The sequence below is a fragment of the Branchiostoma floridae genome, chromosome 1 (assembly GCF_000003815.2).
Source record: "Branchiostoma floridae strain S238N-H82 chromosome 1, Bfl_VNyyK, whole genome shotgun sequence".
NCBI classification, from domain to species: domain Eukaryota; kingdom Metazoa; phylum Chordata; class Leptocardii; order Amphioxiformes; family Branchiostomatidae; genus Branchiostoma; species Branchiostoma floridae.
The window spans coordinates 3709432-3724223 of NC_049979.1; the positions used below are offsets into that span (position 1 = coordinate 3709432).

General features: G+C 45.0%; 3 protein-coding genes and 1 non-coding gene across 4 annotated transcripts in view; 2 read left to right on the plus strand and 2 right to left on the minus strand.

Moving 5' to 3' along the window:
* Nucleotides 1-214: 214 nt before the first annotated feature.
* On the plus strand, nucleotides 215-2855 carry LOC118429949 (tripartite motif-containing protein 2-like). Its single transcript, XM_035840601.1, has one exon. It carries the CDS (start codon nucleotides 324-326, stop codon nucleotides 2112-2114), a length of 1791 nt encoding a protein of 596 aa, XP_035696494.1. The 5' UTR covers nucleotides 215-323; the 3' UTR covers nucleotides 2115-2855.
* A 1957-nt stretch (nucleotides 2856-4812) lies between these two features.
* LOC118429993 (complement C1q tumor necrosis factor-related protein 5-like) lies at nucleotides 4813-8420 on the minus strand. The gene is made up of 5 exons (XM_035840672.1): nucleotides 8001-8420; nucleotides 6839-6957; nucleotides 6198-6371; nucleotides 5709-5795; nucleotides 4813-5106 (listed from the first exon to the last, which is right to left on the minus strand). The coding sequence occupies exons 1-5, from the start codon at nucleotides 8359-8361 to the stop codon at nucleotides 4930-4932; spliced, it is 918 nt and encodes a 305-aa protein (XP_035696565.1). The 5' UTR covers nucleotides 8362-8420; the 3' UTR covers nucleotides 4813-4929.
* A 2251-nt stretch (nucleotides 8421-10671) lies between these two features.
* On the plus strand, nucleotides 10672-10744 carry Trnam-cau. Its single transcript has one exon. It is a non-coding gene; the product is annotated as a tRNA-Met (tRNA).
* Nucleotides 10745-13409: 2665 nt separating this feature from the next.
* Nucleotides 13410-14792, minus strand: part of LOC118424127 (WD repeat and HMG-box DNA-binding protein 1-like) — a 31526-nt gene continuing 30143 nt past the window's right edge. The window contains exon 27 of the mRNA XM_035832626.1: nucleotides 13410-13711. Within this exon, the coding sequence (XP_035688519.1) occupies nucleotides 13487-13711 (225 nt within the window). The 3' untranslated portion in view covers nucleotides 13410-13486. The remainder of the gene's footprint in view (nucleotides 13712-14792) is intronic.

The window sequence follows — 14792 nt, forward strand, 5'->3', positions numbered from 1 at the left end:
TTAATTCGTTCAGTAATTCTTTCTTTCTTTCATTCTTTCTCAATCAGCTGATTTTTTACCAGTGGTGTCCTGGCGTGAGTACATCCATCCACGACACCCCTTTTAGCGATGGAATCTGAGAAAACGATCTTTGCTTGTGGAGTAGATTTCTCATATGCCATTTTTTTTCTGGCAGTCGACTGTGCCGGCATATGACAAAAAGATAATAATTTTCCCTACCAACCTCTGCTTGGAAAAGACCGGATGCAGTAGGCACGCTTGGGTACAAAGGTCAGTCGAACCGGAAGTCACACGTGTCCGCTGCGGCTCAGCGTGGGGATAGAATGATGGCGGCCGCTTCGCCCAACTTGGGTTCACACATGCGGGAAGAACTGTCCTGCAGCATCTGTCTGGAGCTGTTCACCAGGCCCAAGGTGCTGCCATGTCAGCACACTTTCTGTCAGGACTGTTTGCGAGACCTTGTAGGTGGAAGGAGAAACTTCCAATGCCCAAACTGTCGTCGGCAGGTCAGTCTACCAGGTCGAGGTGTTTTCGGTTTGCCTGACAATCATCTCGTTACAAACCTCTGTGAGGCGCTCCAGAAGCAGGCTACACTGTCAGGGGAAACGGGGGAGCAACCCCAGTCTGGAAACGGGTGCAGCTTTCACCCCGCTGAAGAGGTCAGACTCTACTGTAAACAGTGTAACGTGCCTGTATGTAATGAGTGTTTGGATGAGAGGCACAGCAATCATGCCACGATTAGCATGAAAAAGGCGGCACAAGAGAAGAGAGCTTCGTTTCAAGAACAGATTGCTGAGGGCAGGAACATCTTGGGGACGTACAGCAGTTTTCTCGAAGGTCTGAGAGAGCAAGAAATCACACTGAGTGAGCAGAAACAGCAGGCAAACGACAGCATCAATAAGGCCTTCAACCAAATGGTGCAGAAACTTAAAAATGACAAAGGCCGCCTGTTGATGAAAGTTAACAACAGACACAGCGAGAATCTGAAGGTGTTGCGGAAGAAAAGGGACAGTGTGTCAGCAGACGTCAGGGAACTGTCTGCTGCCTGTGATTCAGCAGAACAAGAACTGCAGCAGGGAGGGGTCAAGTTTCCTTGTCAGGACAACATGCTAACAGTCCTGAGAAAGTACAGAGGAAAAGCAGCACCAACTCCTGTACAAACCCAGTCTGCTGTCTTCCAGCCCACAGACACCCCTGTGCCAGTATTGGGAGATGTGACCTTCCCGTCTGTTCCATCTGCACCAATTCCAGCAGTACCTGCAGCAAGAGTTGCAGGTCATCACTATAGTAGCGAAGGACAGTCAACCCAGCCTCTCCCATCTGCACTAATTGCCATATCAAATGAAGGAGAGGTCTTCATAGCAGATCAGGGAATCCATGTCTTCACTCTGCAAGGTGCATTCGTCCGCCAGTTCCCAACAGTTGTGACATTGTCACGTCGACATGATATGATCCCACAGGACCTGGCCCTAGATGGAGAGGGGAACCTGTGGGTGGTGGGGAAAGCAGTGTCTTATGAGTTTGTTGTGCAGTATAACAAGCAGGGCAGGGTGCTGAGGTGGTTTGACCTAGAGAACACATGGCGCGCCAGAGGAGTTGCAGTGGACACCATGAGGAACAACATCCTCGTCACTCAAGTCACAGGAGGTAATGATAACCTGCAAGGAGAAGTTCAGGTGTTCAAGCCAGATGGGAGACTGGTGAGAACCGTGGGTCAGCAGCAGGGGATGAGGTACCCACGGTACATCACTGTGGACGGGGAAGGGAACATTCTCGTGTCAGACTGCCCCAATAACTGTATCTATGTCTACAATGAGGAAGGACAGCTTTTGTTCCAGTTTGGAGGTGAGGGAAGTGGTAACGGTCAGCTGAGTCTTCCCATGGGCATCTGTACAGACAGGGCAGGTAACATCATCGTGGCGGACAGTATGAACCACCGTGTGGAGATGTTTGACAAGACAGGCAGATTCCTCAAACACATCACTTCAGACAGGCTCACTTCATACCCATTGGCTGTTGCTATGGCACCACAAGGACAGCTAGTGGTCATTGATTGGGGGGAAAGCATCATCCAGGTCATTCCTCCCCGTTTCATCTACAACAACGAGTGCTAAAGATATAACTATTTTGGCTTGCATACTTTTCCAATAATCTGTTTATATGAAGTAATAGTTGCTGTTAAATTGGCGATCTTGTCCAGAGCAGACAGTTTTGATGCTTTCCTAATTACAGGTGTGCCAACAGAATACATCATATGTGGGATAGGTGCATATGTTCATCACTAACAGGAAATAATTTCTTTTTTAAACTATATTGTTTAAAACTCTTTGTAAAACCTATTTTGCTATCAGTATTACTATTACAGTGTTTGTGTAGATGGTTAGTTGAGCTGTTAGTGTTAGAGCTACAAGCTTGTTCTTGCAGGTGAACTTGAAGTTTACTTGTCAGTGTTATGAACTCTGATTTGTACATGTGTACAATGCAGCTGGTTGAGGTTGTTAAAGGAGGCTTCCTCTTGTCCTTTATAGGGTTTTGTTACACTTATTATTTATCGGATTATGATATCGCTTACTAATTTATTTACTACATTTCATTGATTAGTTTTATGTATATTCATACTTATTATTTCGTTAATCTACTTTTGGTATTTCTCTAATTGTTATCACTTAGCTGTTACAGTCGCCAGTGAGGTAGTGTATCACTTACCTCTAACTGTTATACTTATAGTAAGTAGCCATTTGTTGTTATAGTTATTACTTTATTAGCTTATCTTTAGTCTTAATCCTTAGTTGATTGTTTCTTAATCCTTAGTTGACATTTCGTCAGCCAACTATGAATAAATTATCATTTACTCATCACTTGCATTATTTTGTTATTTAATCCTAAGTTACTGCATGTATTGGTTAATATTCTGTTCTCATTTTAATTTCTCAGTTACTATTTCTGGTTTTTCTTTCATGCAGTGGGATGCATACATGCATGTTTCTTTCTTTAATTTTGTATTTATGGACAAAATTGGTCACTGTCTCACACCAGCAGTCTATTTCTTAAATCTGTTTTTATCATGTGTGAATTGGCTATCAGGTAACAGCAGTGTACGCCACATTGGTCTCTAAGTAGAAGTGTGGCTTCTTTTGTAGGTCTTCTCGCAGCATTTGTTTCCATATACAAAACAAGCATCATCATCATCAGTCCCATAGATTAAAACAAGCATATTCGGAATAATACGGAAGCATACATTTTTTGGGAGATCAGTGTTGGGCCATGGGCGGAGATGTCGTCAACGTCCGTTCATACTGCGGTATATGTCATGGATTCAAGCAAATAAGCACGATATTATCGTGTCCGTTTGGCTTCTCGGACATAGCCTGAGTATCATCTTCCGTAGTAACCGCTGGCTCGCGACTTTCGCTGTCGTTCAGGCTATCTCGGACAATGCAGTCACATTCAGCTGTATAACCACCAGCTGACAGACCATGTCTGCCCTGTCTCCGTCTCTACACCCTCCAACTACTACACTGATATACATAACATCACTGAATCTACCCTGGAAGCCAGGCTTTTAACAGTTCTTCCCAAGGATATAGTCTAAATAAGCACCCCGGGGAGGAGTCAAGCAGGAAGAGTTTGCCGGCCTAGGAAGTCGTTTAGCTCAGTATAGTGAGCGAAAGTTTGACAGTTAAGAGAAAGCCAGGCCGGCAAACTCTCCTTGTATGATGAATCTCCGGTGTGCTAAGGTCCTCGGGAAGACCTGCCTTGGCTGCCGAATAGAAGTCTGGTTTCCTCGTATAGAACAGACGACCAGACAAGTTACGTGAACCAGAGGAAATGGGATATTCTATTCATCAAACATTTATCACATTCATCACATACAACTACATGTATATATCACTCACTCGTCGTTTAGAACATTTGACATCTATCAAAGAGACAATATAGTAACTTATATCTATTCAATCAAAGTTCGTCTCTCTAGCTTTAGTTCGATCATGTGCGTGTATACAATGAGTGTCCCGTACACAGTACGAGTCTTTACGCAATTTTAAAGGTACATTTTGTCGTGCAACAACAAAAATGATATGACGATTGCAGCTCTTTATGTATATATTATCAACAACGTCGACATCCTTTGCAAAACAGCGAGGAAGATAAAATAATTTCACAGCGAAAATAGTTTTCTATGGCCGACCGACACGCCTAGCCTCCTTGCAGGCTCTACGAGTCTGTTTTTATTCGACGTCATATCAGTTTTATCTACCCGGCTCCACGTGTCGCTGTGAAGTAGTAAAATTTGCCTAAAAGACAGAAAAGACACCAGAGGAGTTAGCCGGCCCCAAATTACAGTTAGTGACATCCTTAGGCTACAGTTTTGTTGCACTCGTTTTCGTAGTGTAATTCTAAACTTTGTTCCAAGTTCCGTATACACGGATCAAATTTTCAATAACGACTGTCACCTTCTTCAGGATCAATATTTGTTATCTATCGCACTCCTGAGTTTGTTGTATCCAGTCGAATTACAGCGGGTTTTATGAACCCGGAGGCTGGAAACAACGAACTGAATGTGACAGAAACAGCAGAGTCGTAGAGCCTGTAATGCCCCGGTCCGATTTGCGCCCGTTTCCGTAGAAGATGTAACGTTACCCCAGGCCGGGCTCTGAACTTAAGACTCATATCCCGGTGGACTGCCGGATACCGCGGGGTAACTCTCTGTCTTTTCACGATTACGTCACGTCGTCTATTTGCTGCCGATTTTATCGCTGAGTTTTTTTTTTCAATAATCCAGGGACCCGACCATGCCCCAAAATAGCCCGTAGGTGTCACGCCCGAAAGTGCAGAAAAACAGCCCCGTGAACTTTTAGTATACTCGGAGGCGCCTCTCTTCCAAACTGGACCGTAGTATAAGGAGGCGACGTCACGTCGCGTCTTCATCTACTTCCTCTGGATAAGGAACCCCGAGAAGACGATGGCGGGTTCGTTCTTGCTGCCGTCCAAGACGCTGCCGACCCGGAGCTCCGTGTGAACCCTGTCCTTGGCCTGCAGGACGATGACCGCGCCCTGGGCCAGCATCTCGGTCCCGGCCCGACCCGTGCTGTGCGCCACCGCCACCTGTACACACGTAGATAACCAAAAGGCAATATATCTACTAAAAGCACGAAATCCAATCATCATACAAAATATGAATGTGGGAAAGTTCATTAACCACTGCCTATAGTATACATTGTATCATATACATATATATATCACACGGTCCGGAACACCTGTATCGAACATTTTCGCGTCACAGGTATGACATAAAGTTAATTATACACTAGTGTATGTCATAATAAACCTCTACTTGACAGTTTCATTCTTACATACGTGTATCATATGTCAAGCTTTATGCATGCTTGTCCTATTTTCATGCTTGTGCTTTTAAGTGATACGCAACTTAGCCTCATCCTTCTACGCAGGGACATTCAACAGCGAAACCGCCTGTCAGAATGTACCTGCTTATAAATAGTAATGAGCTATATATGCGAGACTTTTGAAAACTAAAAGGCCTATTCTCTGATTGGCAAACAGCTGGTTTGGGTGAGTGGACGTCCGCAGGAACTAAGAGTGACGGTTGAGAAGGCAGGGTACATCCAGACAGGCGGTTTCGCGAGGAGGATGCTCAGCCTATAAGTTACTGCAGGATATCACAGAATAAACCGCTCCTCCGTACTCACCGCCTGCCCGTTCCGCATGAGCATCACGGCGCTGTCCGTGCCCTCCGCCTTCCGCATGCCGAACGAGAAGTAGTACACGCCGCTCACCTGGGCGAGAAGAAAGGGAAAGTGAAAAGGTGAATGTGAGTGTGATTATGAAATATATGATGCGAAAAGTGAAAGGTTAATGTGGTCTCGAACCATCGACTAGAATCGTTCGGCTCACGAGTATGTGAGCTCAAGAATTAGACTTAATGACATTTTCGGCAGTAATACGCCCGATATTCCCTCAATCATCGCGCGATTTTCAGTGATCGGTCGACTTTCGTGGGTCCCAAAGCCTCATACTATGATTGTGTGATACGTGGGACTTTCCGGTCATATAGATAAGGGCGGTCCTCTTCCGATTTTGAAACGGACGGGGCCCATTCAAGTTCAGCGCTTGATCATAACTCCCGACCTCCAGGTCCAAGGACAGGGTCACTAACCCCGGGGACTACGTCTACGCACCTGGCAGACGAAGACGCCCGTCGACGCGTCGAAGTCGTCGGCGACGTTGGCGGGCGTCTGGTCGAACGTGACGACGATGTTGCCGTCCATGGCGGCCAGGTCGTGCGCGCGCACCGCCGTGAAGGCAGGCAGCCCGTTGTTCCTGGAGCCCACGATCTGCCCCACCACGCCGAGCTGGAAGGGCAAAGAATACCAATTAAAATCCGTATTCAAGATAATGTAATGCAAATAGGCAAGTTAAGGGTGCCATAATCTTTCAGGCCATAACTACCCACAGAGAAGCCCGATACGTTTTCTATACGACGGAAGAGTGCGGCATCACGTCGAATGACGCCAGGTTTATATAGGGACTGATCAAATCAAAGTAGGGATGGCATCACTCACTCATTCATTCATTAACTCAACTCAACTCACCCACTCACTCACTCACTTACTCGGTCCAATAGTCATAGTCCTAAATATGGGATCTTTTTTACAAAATCTAAAGAACTACATTTATTTTATCATTTCCTGCACTGTCTCGTCAATATAAGATTTCATTTACATTTTCCAATATGGATTCTATAAGTCCTTTAACAATACGAACACTGAAGTATGAAACTACACCCTGTTGCATGCACATATCAGTCAGTGCCCTGTACCTTGTGCGCCCTCCTGGCGGCGGCTCGGCGGGCGGACGAGCGGACCTTCTTCCCGCTGCCGCGCACACCGGGCGCGCCGTGCTCCTGCAGGTTAGCGGGGGCGTCAGGCTTGCCGAGCACTGAGGGGAGAGACAGAGACAGAAACATATGGTCACCTGCGTATATACGTACAAAGCATACAAGGATCTGACCCTACGTTTGCGTTTTTCTTCTTTTCGTGTCTTCACCTTTGCTACACTCTTGCCTCTTTCACTCTGCGTTTGCGTTTATTTATTATCATAATCTTTTATCAACAGTGACATAAACAAGAGCACTGAGGTCAAAGAGAGAGAGCAACACATATATAAACATCATGTTCTAATGACGGGGAGTTGCGCTCCTAGAAGGCCTGCAAAGGAGGTAAGAAAATTGTTGTCCATGTAGATATGTACCCTTAAGACTAGTAAATGTCATCTCCCCGGCATTAGAACATGGCGTATGTGTAAACATATATATATAAAGGAGGCTAGGCTACAAACGTTATTCCACTGACTGTATCTAACTGTGCGGCCTTATCTGTGTCATATGGTCATATGGTGAGTCATTGACATTGATGTCAGCTGTGCGTCGCCATGGCAGCGGCCAGAATGACATTGATATCAGCTGTGCGTCGCCATGGCAACGGAAAGAATGACATTGATGTCAGCTGTGCGTCGTCATGGCAACGGTCAGAATGTTGTACGTGTCGCTATTCGTGACATCCGAGGTCACCGTACAGTCATTCAACACAAATATAGAATCAGACCCAGAAACAACTACAAGTGCATATACATTAGGGGGGGGGGGATTTGTTTTCAACAACACGCATGACGAGTGTTGCTTTTTTTTGCGCTGTACAACCATCGTCATTGACTTCGAGCGATAGCGTGGATTTGTTTCAATGCATTTCGATATCTCTACAGATAAGGAAAACGTGGTAAGGAGGCTACCCTCCGCCAGGCCTTCACACGAGGTTATATCGATAGTAGAATTTGGGGAAAATAGGGTGACTATCTCTTAGTAACATTTCCCCTTGTGTGAGCAAATGTAACTCTATTTTGTCCAACCTGCCATGGTAAATTATTCTGCTTATAGCCAGCGTAGTTAAGTATGGATGTAGAGACTATAAGAAAGCCTTGCCTACCCCGTTCCCGTTTGCTGTCCGCCGTAACCCCCATGGGTCCGCTCGGCCTGCCTACTCTCCCGGGCCCGTGCGTTCTCACCGCGCTGAACCGGTAAACCTCCGGGTCATCCTCGCACACGCACTTCAGCTCCTTCCCGACGCCGACGTCAACGCAACACACAAGGAGCACTACGACGGCAGACAGGGAGAACTCCTTCCAAGACGTACCCATCTTGACGACGACGTAGCGCCTTGCTTCTAGGCTTGGGATCTGCGTAACGGCAGCGGAATGCGTGAAACTGTAGATCAGCGGAGGAAACTCACACCCGAACCGTGCCGCGCTCAGACGCCAGTACGTGTCAGTTTTAATTGCCGCCGACATTCGCACAGAATTGATATGGACATGGCGAACTGACGAGTGCACGGCACTGCCTGGCCTGGTAACCATTCTCAACAGGCCGGCTTAGGCCTGGGTCACATTTCTAAACCGGGACCCGGGCGGGCAGCTTTCGGGAGCGAAAAGAATGTCATAAAAGACATCAACATACTCAAAATGTCAAAAGAAGATTCATGGGCATGATATGTGTATATTTCTATGTATACATTTTAATTTTTCATTTCTTAAAACATCCCAGCCGGGCCCCGGTTTGGAAATGTGACATAAGGCTTAGGCCCTCTATTTCAAAACCGGGGCCCGGCCGGGCAGATTTCTGGAGCGAAATGTACGATATAAAACGACACCAAACTACACAAGACGGAAAGAGAAATAGTAGGCATTAATTAGTGAATATTTTTTTACGTATACATTACTATTTTTCGTTTCCGCAAAAAGCCCGGCCGGGCTCCGGTTTGGAAATGTGACGTTAGGCTTGCGGATGATAATTACCGGTCCAAGTCCTACAGTAACTGTTAAAGCAATGAAATTTTTCTGACATCTTGTCTTTCCAGCCGACCTTGATAATACTGCAAGTCCGTGAGCGAAGTAATTGAAACCAAACCCGTAAAATCCTCCGGATTACTCTGGTATAACTGAGCAGGGGGACAACACTCCTAGCCTCTACCAGGCTCCGCGACTCGGTGGTCTAACAGTAGAAATTGGACAAATAAAGTCTACTGTACGTTATCATACGTGAGAAAATAACTCCTCTGGCCGACAGACTCCCCTAGCGTGCTATTGACTTTACTTGTCCAATTTCTACAATTAGACCACCGACCCGCGGAGCCTGGTAGAGGCTACAACACTCCAAACACCGTGGAGATGCCGGACAGCTCCCCATGGAGTGGTTACCAGGCAGGCTAGCCCCCGCCCCATTCCTGCAGACATAGTTCGGGATCGGTTGTCGCTACTGCGGACGGATAACCGTGTTTGTTGGCCCGGTGGGGGAGGGAGAGGCGACTGATTTGTCGTCCAGAGGACCCCTCGTGTGGCGCACTGGCGTCAGGCTTCAACTTCAGCCTAGTAAGCATGCCGTCAGTATATGTCAGACAATGCCAAATTACATTTTATTCTCAGAGGTTCCGCATTGTTACTTTCTGTGTACAACTTTAAAACGATGCAACTCACGCAAACTTACATTGAGGATACTAAGCGCTTCTAGCTCTACATGACTGTATCAGTCAAGTAGATATAGAAGTCTCAACACTACTTTTGTTAATTCTCTTTTTCACTTGCACTTAATTATGCTAATTGGTACTACTGTATGTCTTGGGGTGGTGGGACATGGCGCACTGATATGTTGACCTAAATTACCTAAGTTATTCATTTGTATTTTGTTATGTGGCGCTGTTAAAATAAGTTGTTAAACTTGAATGCAACGGCACATTGCCCTTGTTATGCGTATTTTAATAAAGAAAAAAAAACACGCCATCGGGAGCTCTCCGCTGCTAATTACCGTATCGCTGTTGCCTTTTCAAACGGTCGTTGCCTTTGTCGTCAGAATAATTAGTTCTTGGCGACGAAACAGACCAACAGGTGTCACTGACGTTAAAATGATTGACGCAGCCACCTTGATCATACCTGATGATCAGTAGTGATAGTACTTGTAGCCTGGTTACCATACCCCAGCCCGATCTCAAAGTACTTGTCGTGCACAATAGATATTTTTGAGATCCGGCTGGGGTATGGTATTTTTGAGATCCGGCTGGGGTATGGTATTTCTGAGATCCGGCTGGGGTATGGTATTTTTGAGATCCGGCTGGGGTATGGTATTTTTGAGATCCGGCTGGGGTATGGTATCCAGCCTCAAGCATAGTCACTTTCACTTTATCACTAGTGCACATCCTAAGCCTGTCCCGGGTTACATTTAAACATCAACGTTAGGAAAAAACAGAATAATGATCGCATCATTTTCGGTTTACTGCTGTCAATACTTTTTTTCATCTATGGACCTTAAGGGTGATCAATTTAGTAATAACTGACTACAATGATTTAATTTCACAATCCTGGGAATTTTCCGTTCATTTGCAGGAAATTTCAGCTCGCGTGAAAATTTGACGGACAAATGTCGCGCGCTACTCTCCAAGCAGAGGTTGGAGGTGAAGATTGTGACAGTTTCATCCCACCAATTGCAACCTTTGCTTGGAGAGCAACGCGCCCTTGCTTACTAACCACAAGCTCTGATTGACAGCTGCAATTGGTCCAATGGGCCGGTCATGTCCGGCTTTGTTGTGTTGTTGCCAGACAGTCCCCACAGCCTCGTTAGCGCAGTAGGCAGCGCGTCAGTCTCATAATCTGAAGGTCGTGAGTTCGATCCTCACACGGGGCAGATTTTTTTCCTTTCAATTTTTGGAAAATATGAAATGTCGCAATCGGTGATCATGACAATGGAATCTGCCAACCGTCATAACCGATTTTCAGCGTAAAGTTTAGTATTTATACCAGATCATACCGCCTGGTCGAAAAGTAATGGGGGACTTTGTCCAAGTTAGGAATAAAAGCCCACATATGTAGTAGGAGTTAACTGGCCTAGGAGTGAACTGACCGGCTGGATAGACTGCCAAAGACTGACTCAAATCCCATGAAAACTTATTTGTCCATATTTCGCCAAATTCTTCTCTTTTGACATCCAGCTGACACGTCTAGTAAAAACCCTGCCACAGAAATAGTCACCCATGGCCTCCAGACCTTGTGCAGACCATGGTTGAGAGTAAGTCGTTAACAAGGTTTGCTGGGGTTTAGAGTTAGCATATTCGTATTCAAAACTTTTTTCTTCTTGATTTTATCATGCCTATTGGCATTCCGGCTTACCAACGCGGGATCTCAGACAGTCACACTGTAGAGCCGGGTTCACACGTACGTCCAAGTCCGTATGAGGTCCGTACAGCACAAGGCTACACAAGTCGCTGGGAAATAGTAGAAATTGGACAAATATAAAACATATAACATGCCAAAGGTGTTCGCTGTCCGAGGAGTATGGTTTGCCTGCATATTTGTCCAATTTCAATTACTTTTCGAGCTCCATACGGACTTGAATACATACGCACGCGTGAACCCACCTTAAGGTCGTACGTGACCTATTTTGACAAATTGTGGCTCCACAGGCAGACAAGTGCTGCGGATTACAGCTCCGATCCTGTTAGCTCATTTCCGACGGAGGCTGGCAAACTGGTCCAAGTCCATTACAAAGGGCAGGGCAGGAGTTTGGAACGGATGCCGCCATTCGGCGATCAACAAAGTGTTATATCCAAGCAGATTCTACGGTAGTATAAGATAGTATCAAAGGCTGGCAAAGGAATGAAGCCGGCCTGGGAGTGTGTATGGCTACCGGAGCCAATGCACACTTATAGGCCGGCTTCACCTCTCTGCGAGCATTTGATACTATCTTATGCTACGGTAGGATCTGCTTGGAGATTAAACAAAGCAAGCCTAAGTCGTCTAGAGATGTCGCTAACCACTAGACCATACCACATTACTTTGCGTCCTATGTCCTGTTGTCCATGCAAGCCGACTACAAAGGTAGAAAAAATGAGATCGGGCATGTCTTGGGATGCGAATGTGTGACAGGGGCTCATAACGGATGTTCGGATAAAGTATTTAACAAAACCAATTCCCTTGATGTCTGACCTTCATCGCAAAATCAAGAACAGGTCTGCGGAAATTGGCCCAAAGGTGAGACGCTTAAGACGGAAATACGGGCCAAGTCTTCAAGGTGCCGACTTGTAACACCTAATTGTCTTCAAACACAAACAGGTGTTCCTCAAGCCCCCTTAAGCTGCAGGTTGGCAACATTGAGTGTGAGCTGGGCTACATCTTGACTTCACCACCAGCATCAAAGCTGATGTGTTTGTAGGTAACATGCATGACTGTGACCCGTTACTGACGATGGCCAGGTTCCCAGTAGCGTTAGAAGTAACAGTAGTAAAGGTGGTTTGTCATAGCCTCTGACAGGGTCTGTGGGTCGTGCACTGACTCCTATGGCCGGTCGACGCCATTCACTCTTTGTCCAATATCTACTATTTGTCCAGCGCCCCAAGAAGCCTGGTCTTTTGTCACTTTTCTTGTTAGTTGCTGGACAGTTCAAACTTAAATCAATACTTAAAAATTATCAACTTCTTCCTTCTTTACCAGACAAATCTGCGGTCGGTGTTCCCACATGGCCGTTTTTGCCTACTATGTTGTTTTCGTGAATTCCAGTGTAGCAGACAAGAACACTTATTCATTTTGAGCAGGGGTACATTCTTCTAGCCAGGGCTACTGCCTGACCTGCTGACACCTGGTACCTTGTAATCCCAAGCAGAATCTGTCACTTACAGTTAAAACAACAGGATAATTTTATTGGTGCTACAACACAATCAAGAGCTGTAAAGAACTTGTTACTTCTATGGTATGGATTTAAACAAATATTGTTATTTGTGTCAACATTGATACATGTACTTTTTCCTTCATTCTTTTTATTTGGAATGTAAACATTTGTAATACCCTTTTTTTATAATATACTTGTAATACCATTTTTTTTGCATAAAGACAAGATGTTGTACATTTTGTACTATGATGTTAGGCTGTTTCTTGATTTTTCTTTTTTAAGTTAAAACAATGGTCAGTTTAATTTTTGTTTTGTATATTACAGTATGTTTATTTTTGTCCTAATTTTTATAGTTAAAGATACATGTATGAGACTTCCCAGATCAAGTGACCAGTGTTAAATATCTTCCAGTAATTTCTTAGGAAGTTCAGATGAAGGAGAAGACATCACCTGTAATGGTGTTAAGGTTGTTTTTTTTTAAAATTCTTTCTCCATCCACGACTAAGTCTGGAGTATGTCCATTATTGTAACCAGGAATATAAACATCCTTCTATAGGCATATGCGAGTTAATATTTCATAAATTCAAATTTCATGAAGTTAATAACCTAATGTGAAATATCTTATTTTTCATTTTTGGGGACGTTTAGATGAAAGAGAAAAATTCCCAAATTATTTCGTTTCTCCATCCTCCATCCACGACCAAGTCTGCACTCCGTCCATCGTACCCACTACACCACAAACATCCCTCACACACAGCGTAAACGTTAGTCCTTGTTGAAAGCAAACGCCGACAGTTTGCTGTTGACAGAGGTAGAGAGCGGCTTCTTCTTCTTAGCCTGGCTGCTGGAGTCTTCAAGTGTTTTGTCTCCCTTAAGACTCTCGTCGTCTCCTTGGGAGGTTTCTTCACTTTCAGACTCACGCTTCCTTTTCTTGAGGTCGGCGTCTTGAGATGTCGTCTCAGACATCTGTTTGGCCTTCTCGTTCCAGTCCTGTGTGAGGAGGGAACAGAAGGAAGAACAGTTTCATGACAATAAAGTATGGAAAAAAGGCAAGTAAAATATTGGTCCATGCGAAGATCTCCTATTCATACTAAAGAAAAGAAAACTGAAGCGCTACATTTGTATGGCCATGTGTCACGGCCACTGGGACTAGCAAACAAGGTGGGATTTTTGTGCTCGTTGTATGCTGTATTCTGTGAATGCCAATTCTCATGGTTTATTACAAGAGCCAACAAACAAGAGACCAAGGAAATTCTGAAGGCTGTTTTTTACAAACACTATGTCCTGTAACCGACAGCACATAGCAATAGCTGTAGATCATAAACTTGCTGTATGTAGGAAAACATTGTATACAGTAGGAAATGCAATGGAATCTTAAGATTCACAGTATCAAGGAAAGCTAACAGGCTAAATGGTGTATCGAAGTATCCAAAGCCTGGGTGCCATTCTATTTCTACTGGGGCACCTTGCACTTGCTACCCTTTTCAGGGGGTGTGCGGCAGTAATCTGATGGCACCCAGGCTAGGCAGGTAAGGCCTTAGGACCACACAAACCCAGCATAATGTTTAACATGTGTAACCCAATTCCAATCTCTACAGTAGGTATTTACTCAGGACATGTGCAGTAATGCTTAACAAGTCTGCTCAATCCCAAGAGAATATTACTAAGTATTCCCTCTCCCAGCAGGACATGTGCTATAATGGTTAGTTCTGTTGTCAAAGGGTCTTCATGATACATGTACTCACATTGTTACAAGATTGCAACCCAATTTCAACATGCGCCATTGCAACACTTAACAAAGCTACTAGTAATCCATCTGAAGAGAATTCCTTCTCCCTAGGATGACATGTCGTAATGGATAGTCCTGCTGTCCTGTGAAGGTCTCTGTCACAACTTTGCAGGCCAATTTTAATATGTTGCTAACAGCTACAACACTCAACAAATCCATCCCAAGCCTGCGAGCATCTGGTGTTCCCTCTCCAATGGTGTGTCTTATAACACTGTAAATCTTGGGAGTGGCTGGTAGTTTGTCCACAGTTTTGCTAGGACTCCTCTGCCGCAAACATAGCAT

Excerpts from the sequence above, each read along its gene's own strand:
- LOC118429949 (XM_035840601.1), top strand. The coding sequence starts at position 324 with ATGATGGCGGCCGCTTCGCCCAACTTGGGTTCACACATGCGGGAAGAA.
- LOC118429993 (XM_035840672.1), bottom strand. The coding sequence starts at position 8,361 with ATGTCGGCGGCAATTAAAACTGACACGTACTGGCGTCTGAGCGCGGCA. Across the intron at positions 6,372-6,838 it reads CCGCCAGGAGGGCGCACAAG|CTCGGCGTGGTGGGGCAGAT; the intron begins GTACAGGGCACT and ends TTGCCCTTCCAG. Across the intron at positions 5,796-6,197 it reads CGGGCGTCTTCGTCTGCCAG|GTGAGCGGCGTGTACTACTT; the intron begins GTGCGTAGACGT and ends CTTCTCGCCCAG.